This window comes from Cricetulus griseus, chromosome 8 (genome assembly GCF_003668045.3).
Source record: "Cricetulus griseus strain 17A/GY chromosome 8, alternate assembly CriGri-PICRH-1.0, whole genome shotgun sequence".
In the NCBI taxonomy this organism is placed as follows: domain Eukaryota; kingdom Metazoa; phylum Chordata; class Mammalia; order Rodentia; family Cricetidae; genus Cricetulus; species Cricetulus griseus.
Genome location: NC_048601.1, coordinates 86,866,808 through 86,881,660, shown reverse-complemented (window position 1 = coordinate 86,881,660; position 14,853 = coordinate 86,866,808). Strand labels below are relative to the sequence as shown.

The 14,853-nt window shown below is 44.0% G+C and overlaps 1 protein-coding gene across 1 annotated transcript in view; it reads left to right on the top strand.

The window, feature by feature from the left end:
• Window positions 1-3,153: 3,153 nt before the first annotated feature.
• The window catches only part of Wipf3 (WAS/WASL interacting protein family member 3), a 51,644-nt gene continuing 39,944 nt past the window's right edge, over window positions 3,154-14,853 (top strand). Inside the window, 1 exon segment of the mRNA XM_035449054.1 lies at window positions 3,154-3,246. Within this exon segment, the coding sequence (XP_035304945.1) occupies window positions 3,154-3,246 (93 nt within the window).

Below are 14,853 nucleotides of genomic sequence, written 5' to 3'. Positions count from 1 at the left end.
TTTAGTTATTTTTCCAAAGAACTTTTTTCCCAATTCTTCACCAGGAAAAGCAAGCCTTCATCCTCCTGTGCGTCCTAGTTAATGATGAAGCCCTTATAGATGTCAAGGCCATGCAGTATTCTCTTGTTCTGTTAATATTTCTGCCAACCCTTCCTGCTGAATTTTTTTTTTTTGGTTTTTTCGAGACAGGGTTTCTCTTGTAGCTTTGGAGCCTATCTGGCACTCTCTCTGGAGACCTAGCTGGACTCGAACTCACAGAGATCCTCCTGCCTCTGCCTCCCGAGTGCTGGGATTAACCTGCTGAAATTTTTTATTGGAAATATTTTTGAAATCGAGTAAAAATTTACATAAAAATATATCTGATCTATGGTCAGGGGTATCTTACCCTGCACTCTTGCAGGTGCTAATCTATGAGTAGAACACAGCACTCAGCCTGAAGAATGCCACTGTGCCCAACCTATTGTAGGTGCTAGACATGAATGGAACACAGCACTCAGCCTGCAGAACACCAGCAGTGTCTGACCCTGCACAGTTGGAGGTGCTAGACCATGAATGGAACAGTGCCACTGCCTTGACTCTTCTCCCACTGTCTAATGTCCTCCATGACAGGCTGACTTTTACTGTGGCTTTATTATGTGGACTCTGATGAGTGACCTCAGTCCTTTTGTTGTTTTACTATCAAGGAAAGAGTCAGTAATGGTAACTGTCAAGCCCATTGTTTAAGGGAAAGTATCAGCTCATGCACCAGGAAAGCTATAAAAGGCATACTTGGATATATATGCATTTTGTAACACATTTATACTTCATTGCCATTCTGGAGGGTTCTTAACCTTGCTGAAGAGAAAGAAGCAAGTGACACATGATAAGACATTCCAGGCTTAAATGTGTGCCTAAAAGAATTGACAGTAAGGTTGTGTGTGTGTGTGTGTGTGTGTGTGTGTGTGTGTGTGTCTGTGTGTCTGTGTGTCTGTGTGTCTGTGTGTCTGTGTGTGTGCCTGTGTGTGTGGTAGTGAGTGTGTGCCATGACACATGTGCGAAGGTCAGAGAACAACTTGTGGGAGTTGGTCCCAGTAATTGAAATCAGACTTGGTGGCAGTCACTTTCTCCCACTAGGCTGTCTCACCAGCCCTGAAAGCAGCCTTACGGAGGTATTTGTGCACCGGTGCTTACAGCAGCATTTTTTTCACAAGGCATGCTTACAGGGGAAGCAACCCAGCTGTCCCCTGGGACATGAATGACTAAACAGAAGGCGGTATAGACATATAGTGCAATAACCAGGAAACCATTTCTGGTACATGCTGAGACATAGGAAAAGTTGTGCTAAGTGAAATGTCAGAGCCAGAGAGATGGCTATTGCATGGTTCAACCTAAGAATACAGACTACGTAGCATATAGGTTTCCAGAGGCCTCAGACTGTGTGAGGGGACACTGCTCATTGGGTACAGTGTTCTGTTTGGTATGATAGAAATGTTTGGGGTTGGATAGTAGTCGTGCTTGCACAGCCTTGTCTGTTTTGCTTAATGGCAGAGAAATATCAAATACTTAAAGTAGTTCAAATGAAAAAATTTATATTACATTCTTCGGCAATAACTAAAAGTCACATTGGAAAGAGATTGGGTTTGAGCCACTGAGCTGGGCCTGGGTCTACCTATTACTAAGTGTGTGTCTGGGGCAAAAGCTTCATTACCCTGAATGTCCTTTTGCATACTGTGGGAGCAAATGAAGTCCCGAGTAAATTGTGTAGTTGACATGAGCATGGCCATGGCAAGGACCTCAATGCATCAGGCCCACGGGAATGGCAGAACCTTCCTCTGGACCTGGTGTCAATGGTTTAGCCAAAGCCAGTGTGTGCAGAAACTACCAACCACAGCCTTTTCTTCTCAGATGGATCACTGCCTCCCGAGACTGCCCCCTTATAGAGAACTCTGCTAAGATCAGCTTAACCAGCCTCCTCATTCAGTTGTACACAAGAAGCCTGCTTCCTCAATCAGTGATAAATAATAAGTGCCCCGAGTTTCCAGTTCCCGGTGATACATCTCCATCAGGGAATATGGTTCACCTGATCCCAGCTTTTTTTGTACCCGTGTCTGTCCCTTTTTCATTTCCTCATCACCGCAGTCAGGGGAAGTTCAAAGCCATGCAGGTTTTGGGATACACCTATAAAAACAAGGGCAGTCCTGCTTTTGTGAAGGGTTATTGTGGGAAAGTGATTAGCTTGTCTCATAATCTGCACCATATAAAGGGAAAGAAAAATACCTGTGGTTGCAATGTTACAGTATGTTGCATAGTTGTTTTTTGCCTCTGTAGTACTGAAGTTGTACACACACACACACACACACACACACACTCTTATATGGGGTTGTAGAGAATAAATACATAAATAAATGTCTCTAGAGATCAGACATCTTATAATATTAACCATTTAAAACAGAAATGTATTTGTAGAACCTTGCCAAAAGCTCTGTGTGTCACAAGAAATGTGGCTTGTCTGTCTGCACCCAGACAGCTACGTAAAAATGGCAATAAGGGAACAGCAAGGAAAGAGATAGCTGACAGACTTGAGAGAGGCCGGAAGATGTGAATACCCTTCGTGAGTGTTGCTTAAGGCCAGCATCCTTTGTGAGGCTGAATGTGACATGGAGGAAAGGTCAAATGTCATTCTGACTGTTTACTGTCAATCTGATTATGCAGAACACATCAAAAATGATAAAACTGCAGGAAATTGGTAATGATGTAGGAGTCAGTCATTGGAAAATCACTTTAGAATGAGAGGTGTGTGTGTGTGTGTGTGTGTGTGTGTGTGTGTGTGTGTGTGTGTGTGCGCGCGTGCGTGTTTAGATATTAACTTTCTGTGGAGATTCAAGAGTAAATTCCATCAGTTTTATCACCAAATTAGAATCTATCTGCTTTTCTCACTGCCACACGCAGCCCAGGCAGGCCTCCCAATAAGTGCTCAGCTACTGAATGAACAATCAGATGAACTAAGGGAACTAGGGGAAAATGGAGCTATCTACAAACGTGTGTGTGTCAACAAGACCTGCATTAACTGTGTGCCAAAGATACTGACTTGAAAACAATCTCTTTTTTCTTTTGCAGACCAGAAACTACTCTCTTGGGACCATTCAGAAGCCAGAGACACCAACACCGTGACATATGCCGGTGCCACCGCCGCCACCACCTCCTCCTCTGCCGCCACCTCCTCCACCTGTGGGGGCTCCTCCCCCTCCACCCCCACCAGGGCCCCCGGTAAGGCCTGTCTGATTTCCCTGTGTTTCTCTGTGGAGCTCCTGCCTTTGAGTGATCTTGAACAGGAGCTTGGTGCTGGGATGCAGGTGATGCAGGCCCCCAGGTGGCAAGCGCACCCTAGGATTCTGACTCTGGCTGTGTTGGGGTCTAATCAGTCTGGACTAAATGATTCTCTCCCCACACACCCCATTTTCACTTTACTTCAGTCTCCATGCTTTTCCCCCTCAGACCCCACCCACCACAAGCTGCAGGCTTTCCCAGTCTCCCTAAGTGACTTTCCATCTCACTGGACACTGGTGAAGGCCTCCTGCTGAAGTCAGGCCCATAAGACACCGAGAAGTCAAGTTGTATGTGCGGTGTCATGCAGAAGGTGGGGATGATACCCTGGCTTCCGTCCCCCGCCCCCCTCCATTCTAAGTCCAGCAAGTTACATGTTGGGTTGAAAGCTCCAGGGAAATGGGACTCACCCACAGAAGTTTCCTGTGTCTGAAGCAATGAAGCTAGTCTACTTCTATCCAGGCCATATACTTTCAGTTTAATCATTTGATTTATGTTAGAAGAGGGCCACAGGGAGGGGCTGTTCTGTTCTGGAACAGAAATTCAACCTCAGCACCACTGACACTGAGACAGACTAACTGGGGTAGGGAGTTGCTCGGCTGTATATTTTAGGATGCTGTTTAACAAGATCCTCAGCCTCTGCCTATGCAATGCCGGTAACACCCCTCAAGTGTGTAAAAAAATATCCTCAGATACTGCCTGGTGGAGGAAAAATATAGACAGAATAGAAATAAGTATTGAAGTTTCACTGCTGAACTTGACCCCACACGCTTAAATTCAAGGTCATCACTGCGTGGTGATGAAGTTTGTAAATACAGAAAACAAGTGGGAAACTATCCATGGATCCTAGATAAGATAAGAAATGATCCACCTATATCTAGAAAACATGGTCCATCTACTTGTTTGACATGGGAGGTTTTAGAATTGGCCAGAGTGTTGGAATCAAGTCTTGGAACTCTTTTTATTTTTTCTTTTTTTTTTCTGATTTTTCAAGAGAGGGTTTCTCTGTGTAGCACTTGCTCTATAGACCAGGCTGGCCTTGAACTCACAGAGATCTGCCTGTCTCTGCCTCCCAAGTGCTGTGAATAAAGGTATGCACCACCATTACCCAGCTCAGGTATTGGAACTTTTAATGAGTTCCAAAATTATGTTTTCCTAGGAGACAATTTTGTGGTATCGATCAGTTTAAAAAATGAATGTATTTTGTGATCTAGACAATATTTCTTCAGGACATTAATCATGGGAGCTAGTGAGGATGGAAGACACAAGGAAACACAAAGTCGCCCTTGACACAACAGAACTGATGTGCACATGGACCCACAGAGACTATGGTGGTATGCACAGATCTGTCAGATGGGGTCCCAGCACTGAGAGGGAAAGAAGACGCAGGCCCATATTTCTAACCTGTGAGTTATCTCCAGCTGATAACAGCTCACAGAGGAAAACTTAGTTTTCTCCAATGGAGTCTCACTGGGCATACAAACCACAATTAGGGCAGGCCCCATGCCCAGCAGTAGATGCCAACACAACAAACTCAGAGGTATTTTGGGAGTGTTTTTGTTACACAGTTCTTTGTCTGAACATTTTTTTTAACCTTATAGATATTTTGCTTATGTATCATGGCTTCTGATTTTGTTTTTATAGGTTTTCTGTGTGTGTAAATGTGTATGTGTTTCTTGCATATTTCCTTTGGTTTTTTTCTGTTTGCTTTTTGTTTTTTCCTATTCTGTTTTATTTTTTTGAATATTGTTTTTTAGTTACCTATTTGTATTCTAATGATTGAGAGAGAAAGTGTGTGGCTTTGGGTGGGTGGGTGGGAGAGTGGAGAGGATCTGGAAGGAGTTGGAGAAGGGGAAATGTAATCAGAATATATTGTGTGAAAAAAATCTATTTTCAATTAAAAGATAAAATATATACTAAAATTGTGAAAATAATAAGCATTTCTGATATTCTGAAAGAAGAATACATAGCTATATGACATTAATAATTAGATTACTTGTAATGGTAACCAAAAAAGAAATTAATTTTTTAATTACAGGAGAGTCAAAAATTGTTTCCCAGTACACAAAACAGCATGCTAGATCTTCATTAAAAATCACACACCAATTAGTATATAATTTCCAAAGTACAATTGATTCAGGAAGATTACCCAGTAAAGCTGTAGGCACCAAGTTCAAAGTTGTTGGGGGACAGCAAGATGACCCAGGGGGTAAATGCATTTGTAGGGCAAGCCTCAGTGTGGTCCTTAAAATCCACAAAATGGCAGAATGAGAGAACTGACTCCCCAAAGCTGTTCCCTTATCTACTCTCTCTCTCTCTCTCCCTCTCTCTCTCACACACACAAAGAGAGAGAGAGAGAGGGAGAGAGAGAGAGGGAGGGAGAGAGAGGGAGGGAGGGAGAGAGAGAGAGAGAGAGAGAGAGAGAGAGAGAGAGAGAGAGAGAGAGAGAAGAATAAATGAGTTTTGAGTTGATGGGGGAAAGGATGCTGTTGAGATTCTAAGCGTCTCACAGATTCCATCTCTTTTCTTCCATGTCGGGGATCAACCCATGGCCCACTCTTGGTGAACTGTGCCTGTGCTACAGAGCAGCACCCCACACAGCCCTTTCTTACCTACAGATCACATAGGGAACTATGCCTCTAAAATGCATCTCCTCTAGGATGACCTTATATCACAAGCCATCCGCTATCACACAGCGAGAAGCACCACCATAATCTGCCTAGGCAAGCATGTGTGTACATCTACAATATGGGCAGCGCTGTATACAGAGAGCTTGGCAAGCTGCAACCAAGGTGCTTTCCAGCCAAATAGCTGGGGTGAAGAATGGAAAGAGAAATATTTCATGATACATAAAAAAAAATGACATGAAATTCAAGTTTTAATCCATAAAGTCCACTGGAGCACAAACACGCCCATTCATTTGCATATCATTAGTGCCTGTGTTCCTGCTATATCACTGGCATAGCAACCAAAGAAAATGTTGTTTCACCAAAAGGAACTCCCTTCTCACTCCTGGACCTGTATTTTAATAATTGATTTATTCCTTATTGCTATATTCTTAATTTGAGAAATAAATATTTTATGGAAATCATTTCTCTTTTGCTAAAGTCACAGAGGCTACCTTTCATTTGGCCCCTTAGCCTATAATCCCTGGAATATTACTGTCTGGCCCCTTCCAGGGACAAGTTACTAATACCTGCCCTGTAGCCAGCTGGCCTTGTTCAGCCTCCTGTGTCTCTCCAGCCACCAGTGATCTCAGCATACTTACATCATGTGTTGTTCTCCCCTGCTTTCCCTCTCAGCGACTTCCCATGGTCTTTGACAACCTGGGGCTTGCCTCCCTCTCCAGCTCCCCCTGAGCCCCACTCCCAGGGTACTCCCCACCATGGCCTTTATATAGCTGTTCCTTCTGTCTGGTAGGAACGTTCTACTAAAATCAAAGTAGAGGTCCAGTCCACTGACCCCACTAGTTTCTGTACTTATTTTCAAAGCCCTGCTTTAGAGCAGTAATTGTTTTTAACTATATTTTTATTTCATTAGTGTTTACAATTATTTAATCCTGTGTTTTTTGTGTCTGGCTTGAAATAGACATTCAGCTTATGAAGGAAGGAAAGGGAGAATTGTAGAGAGGAATGGAGGAAGGGAAAGTGAATGTGAGAGGAGAGAAGAAAGGAAGGAAAGAAGAGGAAGAATGAATGAATGAATGAATGAATGAATGAATGAATGAGACAGGAAATTGCAACTAGGGTTTCTCTCCCACCCACCAGTTCCTGAATTACCACTCAGAAGCCTAACTACAAACTGTTTGACCTATTAGCTCAGGCTTATTATTAACTAGCTCTTACAACTTAAAACAACCAATTTCTATTATTCTGTATTTCACCATGAGGCTCGTGGCTTTTTACCTCACATCTTGCTTCTCCGACAGCTGCTGGCATCTCTCTGACCTGCCTTCTTTTTTCCTGTATTCAGTCTGGCTTTCCCACCTAGCTATATTCTGCCCTGTCATAGGCTGAAACAGCTTCTTTATTTAACCAATGGTGATAAAACATATTCACAGCATACAGAGAGGCAGCTCACATCAGGAAATCAGTGACTATATGAGTAAACACAGTTGAGAAACAGAGCTAAAGTTTTCATAACTAGTGGTTAGGGCTTTAAGCATTTGTTAAAGTCCAATAAACAAGACATTATTCAGGACCCCAGGGACCATGGGAAGTGAGACTAGACTCAACTCTAAACACAGCCTGGACAATGGGAGTTTGTAGTCAAGAACCTGAAAAGATGGGCAGTGGATGAAGAAGTACTGAGAGGAAACCTGGGGGGTGGGGCGGTCAGTGAGACTCTGGATAAATCCATCTGTTTGTTGAAGTAACCTGGAACCTATGTGTGCTTTACTAGTTAGGGACATCTCCAGCCAGCAAAAGACAACAGGCATGGTAGAGTTTATGATCCTGATCAGAACCAAAACAACCAGATAGCTAGAGTTCAGGGTTCTGTCCCCTCCTTGCTGTTTGTCAAGTCATTTCATTTGGAAACTCAGTGATATCATTTTTCTCCTGTGGACTAAGGACTGCATGATTCATGGGCCAAGTAGTCATCTCAGAGTTGATGACTCTTACCCGGGGAGATTTTCCTGCCATCTCTGGCGTGCAAGGGCTTCTGATAAGAAAAGCAGGATAGAAAATGCACTGTTCTCTGAAGTCCCCTGAGATACCCTGGAGTCTTATGTTTGATGCTATTGGGGAAGAAGTGGGGGTAGGAGAGCCTGGTGAAAGGAACCTCGGTAGAGCTGCGTATTATATATGCTCTCAAAAGGGTAATTTGCATGTTCACTGGCGCATTTGCAATAATGAAAGGCTCACAGAGTCTTAAATACTGTCACTCAAGTGTGTTCTCTTGACATGCTAGTGTTTTGATTGGTGCTGCGAACAGGGGACTAGAGTGTTTCCTGGAAGGAGGAGGAGGCTTTTGCGGTGCACCCTCTGTGTGGGTTGTATTAAGCTGGCCTTTTCTTTTGTTTACCAGTCTACAAAATGACACCTTTGTCTTCTAGTGATTTTAAAAACCTGATTCCTTTCTTTGTGGATTTGCATAGACAACAGTAACAACAGGTCTGTGAAAACCGAGCTGGTTTTTTGCAGCAGATTTCCTGTCTTCACGAGAGGTGTGTCAGGACCTGTCACTCATGCTTGCAAAGGGCCATTCAGGACGACATTCAAACGTGTTTGTTCTGTGGCAGCTGTGAGGTGGGCGGGTGGCAGGCACAGAAAGGAGAAGCCTGCATGGTACGTAGCTGTTCACTGATGATGCCCAGGAACTGACAGGAGCCCACAGCACCAGTGCTCCAGCTAGCAAGCCAGAAGGGTTTTCATCACATGGAGCTGGCCCGAGCAGGAGCCACACCGTGCAGCCCCTAAAAGGAAGGGAAGGAAAATTCCACAGTGCCAAGACAGCCCTTGGACATAGCTGGTTACTGGAGCCAAGACTACTCGCCAGGGCATGGTTCACACTCCAAACTGCTGGGGTTTGGCCTAAGGGAATTTGAAATTCCACCATCACTAGCCATTCCCAGAAAAAACCACAAGCCAGTCATTTCTCCCTCCCAGGTCTGTCTTCATCTGAGCATGGTTGTGATAAGAAGGTGCATCCTAGAACCTTTGGGGTCTTACATCCTTTTCCCAACTGCTCTTATTTTTACCTTCTTGTCATAAATATCAACACCTTCCAAGCTCAGGCAGCCTGACCAGGTGTGAAGGCCTGAGGCAGAGTCTCAGCTCTACACTCAGCAGTAAGCAGTCCTGGGGATGCCTAAAGTCTTAATAAAAGGCCATGCATGAGGCGACACCTTGGTGGAGTGAGCCCTGTGATGGGGGATGTTGCTTGATGAATAAAACACTGTTTGGCCTATACCCAATAGAGGCAGGAAGATAGGCAGGAGTAGGAGACGAGGAGAATTCTGGAAAAGGGGGTGGGGTGGAGAGCGGCCTCGAGAGGACACCATGCTGGCCAAGGAGTAACATGCTGGATTATGGGTAAGCCACATTCTTGTGGCAATACATAGATTAAGAGAAATGGGTAATAATGAAGAGAGAGCTAGACAATAAGAAGCCAAGTCATCGGCCAACACTTTTATAATTAATATAGCATCTGTGTGTTTATTTGGGGCTGAGAAGGGCAGAGGGACCTGGTAGGGCAAGAAAAACCCACAACAGCCCTGTGTACAAATGAAAGCATACTGGCTCATGCACACTCAGATGAAGATTGTGAGGACAGGCACCAGTGTCACCTGTCACCACTGGCTTTTCAGGCAAGGAAGTTTCACTTATTTTTGAATAATAATTCCTCCACCTTCTCACCTATCCACATGAGAATTTTTTTCAATTTCTTGTGGTATTGTAGCTGGAACCCAGGGCTTCAATTGTGCTTGGCCAGCCCTCTTCATTGGTCTGTATCTCCTGTCCCATTGTTCTTATTTTTATAATTCAAGAAATGTGCCTTTAAAAAGAAAAGGATGAGCAATGACTTGCCAGTGGGCTGAGTGAGTCTGTGTGAAGATGATGGTGTGTGACAGTAGTGGCAGGCACCTCCTGAACAACTGCCAGGCCTGGGAACTGGGCCAAGTGCTCAGCACGGGTGACTTGCAGTTACAGTTAGAATTCAGTAGGGCCAGCACTGGTGGCCAGGTAAGGGAGCTAAGGTTCAGAGAGGCACTGACAGGCCCAGTGCCACAGACCCACTCAGTGATGGAGGTGGATGTCTCTGTAGCTCCTGGGTGTGTACTGGTGCATTCTGCCTTGCACACTCAAGACACCAAACGGTTACAGGACCACTGCCAGCAAGCTGTGAGTGATGCTAGGCTCTGTTACACGCCCTTTGGGTTGTTCTTCATGAGAGTGCCTTCATAGCAGGTGATATTATTCTTTTCTGAAGATTAATTTTTATTTTGTGTGTATGAGTGTTTTACTTGCATATATGTATGTGTACCATGTGTGTACAGCAATGTAGGAGACCAGAAAAGGATGTTGGATGCCCTGGACCTCAGGTTACATACAGACTGTTGTTAGCCACCAAGTGGGTGCTGGGAATCAAAACCAAATCCTCCTCAAACACAACAAATGCTCTTAACCATTAAGCCACATTTTCAGCTCCAGGTGATATTATTCTAAGTTTTAAGAAGCACAGATGGGCTAAGAACTTATCTGGGGTACACAGCTACTAATCTGATAAGGCTGAGGCCTGAACTCTGGCCTGGTAGCGCAAGGCCTAATCTCCAGCGTGAAGCCAGCTGCTGTTTGCTAGAGATTAGAATGCTCCAAAGCTATGGAATTCTCAGCCACTTGCTATCTGCAAGTTAGAAAATTAATGGATCACATTCCCCAAGACTTGAACACAACATCTAAGACTCCTTCCTATATCCCAAAATGCTTCTGGAGTTAGTGTTTCTTTCTCATTCTTGTGTCTCCAATGTTTTTCTATTTATATATTGGTTTTTTCCTTAAAATTGAAAAAAAAAGGTAGCAGTTGAGCCTCCAAATAAAACTGTGTTGTAGTAGCAGAGAATCCCATTGAGGAGGTATAACACAAAAAATAAAAACCCAGAGACTGATATTAGAGTTCAAGCTGAAGATCGGAAAAAGCAAAGCAGCCATCCACTAGCTCTTACGTCTACCTCAGTCCAAAAGGGGTGATCCTGTCCCCACGAGCTCTCCACCAAGCCTCAGTTTGCTGCCTCTCCTCAACATGGCTAGAGACGAAATCTCAGAATGCACTTGAGACACTGGGCTCCTGTCTTTTATATACCTCTCTAGGGCTAGGATTAAAGGTGTGAGCTCTAATTCTCTTTTAGACTGGTTCACTCTCATGTAGCCATGGATGGCCTTGAACTCACAGAGAGATCCGTCTGCCTTTATCTCCTGAGTGGTGGGATTAAAGGTGTGTGCCGCCATTGCCTAGCTTCTATAGCTAACTGGTGTGGCTGGCTTTGCATTCTGGTACTTCCGGCAAGCTTTATTAAATCATAAATAATATATCACCACAAGGAGGAGGTGGGGCCAGGGCAGAGGATCTGGCTTTATCTTTAGTTGGCAGCCTAGTTGGGATGAGCTCACACGGAGTCTCTACTGTCAGTGATGATGGGCACACAGTGGGAACAGTAAGTGACAGATAAGCTCAGCTGCAGATAAGGTTTTACCTGGGACCAGGCCATCATGAGAGGTACTGAACTCAGGCTGACAGAGCTGCTAGGTCTCTGCCTCCAAAAGGTTTTTTAGATTCCTGAATCCAGAACAAAGCATATCCCTGCTCAGACAGAGAAACGGAGAGTTCAGATCTGGTCTCCTCGTCCCAGATCAAGTAGTATAGCAGTGAGTATAATCCCTTCCTATTCCCAGATCAGAAGTTTGAGCAGCATGTTGCCTCTTCATTATTTCCTACCTCTGGGCTTCTTGAAGTCCTCACCCTGCCCAAGCGTGTTCCTCCTATCTTTTGCACACTCTGCTGAACAGACAAGAATGGGATGCGGAATGAGAGAGGGTCTTGCAGCTGGTCATCTTGCAACAGCTAATGAGTAACTCACACCAATGCCAGACACCAAGTAGACACTGGTTCTCAGCTTTACTCCCTGAGTTGGCACTGAGGTCACAGGCAAGACCGCTGTGAGCTGGCTAGCCACTGCCTCATACCTTCTACCTGCCTTTGCCCTGAGAGCCAGGAGCAGGTTCCCTGCCATGTTGTGTAAGAATACCACAATCTCTACTCAGAATGTTATGTAAAGCAAATGCAATTATAGCAGAAACAACAAACTTTGGAGCAGTAACAATTAACACTTGGGGAATTATTGAAAAGCCAGACCGAATCCTTCAGCACAACCTTTCCCGTTCTAATTTGTTATTATTTTCTCAGACAATAGACCCTGTACCTTTGCTCTCCATAGAGTTATTTTAGAGCTCACAGAAAGCACGGGGTGCGGCCGTGTTGTTAGATGGTAGCAATGGATTAACATTTTAATAAGATCCATGCACAGCAGAGGAGTCTGACTGTGTTCCAAGATGCTGACAGCAGGACTCCACCTGCACCACGTGGAGTGTTGGAACACAGAAGTGTGAAAATGTGTTTGTGTCCTTTGGTCCTCTGTTTGGAATGCATTGTGGGAAGCTATGGGCTTCAGTGGGGATTCTGTAATGGCACAGCCTGCTGTGTAAAAAGGCAAAAAACGTGAGTTTTAGAGTTAGGCAGATTGGAAACAGAATCGAAAGAGCCATTTCCAAGCTGTGTGATAGTTGAATCAAATAACAACTCTGAGCCTCAGTTTCCCCATGTATTCATGGGAATAACAATGGTCACTTCCTGGGGTCCATTGCCCCTAGCACAGAAACTTCAAGAAGGGAGGAATTGGGGTTTTTGTTTGTTTGTTTTCCATAATGTGTGGTTAACATTGGGGGATCTCCTGGCATATGGTGACACTTGTAAATATTAGGCTGACAGTGAGGATCCAATCAGAGGATGACACAGTTGCTTGCCAAGTGTCTCTTTTAAATAGTGGCAACAACTGTTACAGAGAGCAGAAACAAATCCAGTCAAAGGTCTGTGTTAATGCAAAGTTGCCAGGATAGACAGCAGAAATTAAGATCAAGGTTGGGAGCCCCAAGTTGACAGTTGCCATTAATTTGAAAGAAGTCCAAAAACAGGGAAGAAAGAGCATTTCTTGAGGTTGACTGTGGTTTTGAACTCACTCTGCCACGTTACCCTGTCCATGTATTCCGTGGATCCATTCAATTCTCCCAGGAGTGGCCTTCCCTTTTGTTCATGCTGAGTTGGGTGAGCCTGCATCCACACTACAGCAGGAAGACTCTGGGACAGCATATTTGAACCACATGGCCTTTGCTGGGACTCATCTCTACTATGGTGTCTTGTTGGGGAGTGTCTCACCCACTCCAGGGAAATGGTAGCACAATTTAAATACTTTACACATTTGGAGAAGGCTTTGGTTTGCTGTTGGACAACAGTAGTAGCAAACCAACACACTAGCTGAAGTGAAGGCCACCTGTCTCTGGTTTCACAGCCATACCAGCATGGGAATTCTAGATGGCCTGGTTCTATAGCAGCTACGAGAGGCTGAGGTCAAATACTATGACCTGGTCTTTCTCTGTCTGAGCCAAGCATTTATTTACAGTCTACTGACACAAATCTGGAACACAGGTAGAATATTTTCATTGTATTAGTTGTTAAAGAGTGAAAGTTAATGTTACAATTATTTCTGATTATTTTACTTAATCACATATATATATATATATATATATATATATATATATATATATATCTTTAAAGTATTTGGAGGTAAATAGCTGGTTGAAATGAAGATGAGGCCGGGCAATGATGGTGCACACCTTTAAGCCCAGCACTTGGGAAGCAGAGGCAGGTGGATCTTAGTGAGTTCCAGCACAGCCAGGACTGTTACACAGAGAAACCCTGTCTGGAAAACAAAACAAAGAAAAGAAATGGAGATGAGATTGACTATGAATTGACAACTGTTGAAGCAAGATGGTGTCTCCTAGGGGTCATACTTTGGACCATTTGTACATAGTAATAATTTCCTATAACTAAAAAGAAAGCCCCATATATACCTTAAGTAACTCTTGTGACTCGTAGATCCAGGAGACTGCATAGCCTGCTTTCACTAATTCAGAGAGGTGTCCAGGGGACCAAATATTGACGGGTTTTTTTTGTTTAGCAAAAGGAGATATACATCAGCAGTAATCTGCTTGAAATTTATATGTTTTGATACTCTGCTTCAAGCTTTCCTCATACAACTGGGCTCTGGTTTTAGCTGCTTTGCCATCCCAGGTGTCCCCTTTAACCACTGGGCCAATCAGTGGCATGGTTTGAGGTTATTCTCCCAAGGAAGTGAGTACAGTGACTTTTGAGTGGAATGTCCAAAGAGCAGTGAGCTCACCATTGGCATCTCCCCGGTTCCTTTCTATTCAGGTGACCCTAGAACAAGAGGACAGCAGATAAGTGTGCTGTGAGATACTGTTGCACTTGGCTGTTCTCTGCCCTGGCCCAAGGCATCTGGTTGCTGTTTTTTCCTCAGACAAGCACAGAGAGCATTGCAGTAATTAATACAACAAAATTCTCCCACTCTACAACTCATTGCAAGGCCAAGGTCACTAAATATGGATGAATTTTCACCTTCAGTATTTTCTGTGTCTGACTACATCCTGCTGAGGGGATTTCTGCTCCGAGATGGAACCTCCGGGTATAGTCACAGCTGGCAAGGTGTATGGTAGGGATTAAGATACATGTAAATAGATAGCACATGAGCCTGTAAGAGCATGTAATATATGGATAGTTGTGTACATTTTACATATAGTTATTGAAGAAGAAAAGGAGAGAATCACCAAAAATGAGAAAGGTAAAAGAGCTTTGTGTAGATTGTTGTATATTCTAGAACAATATACTTATGGTGACAGAGTTTTCTAGATGACTGAACCTAAGACCATGTTTAAAAATCATGTTAAGAGCTAAGAGCATACTTGGTTCTTTCCTCTG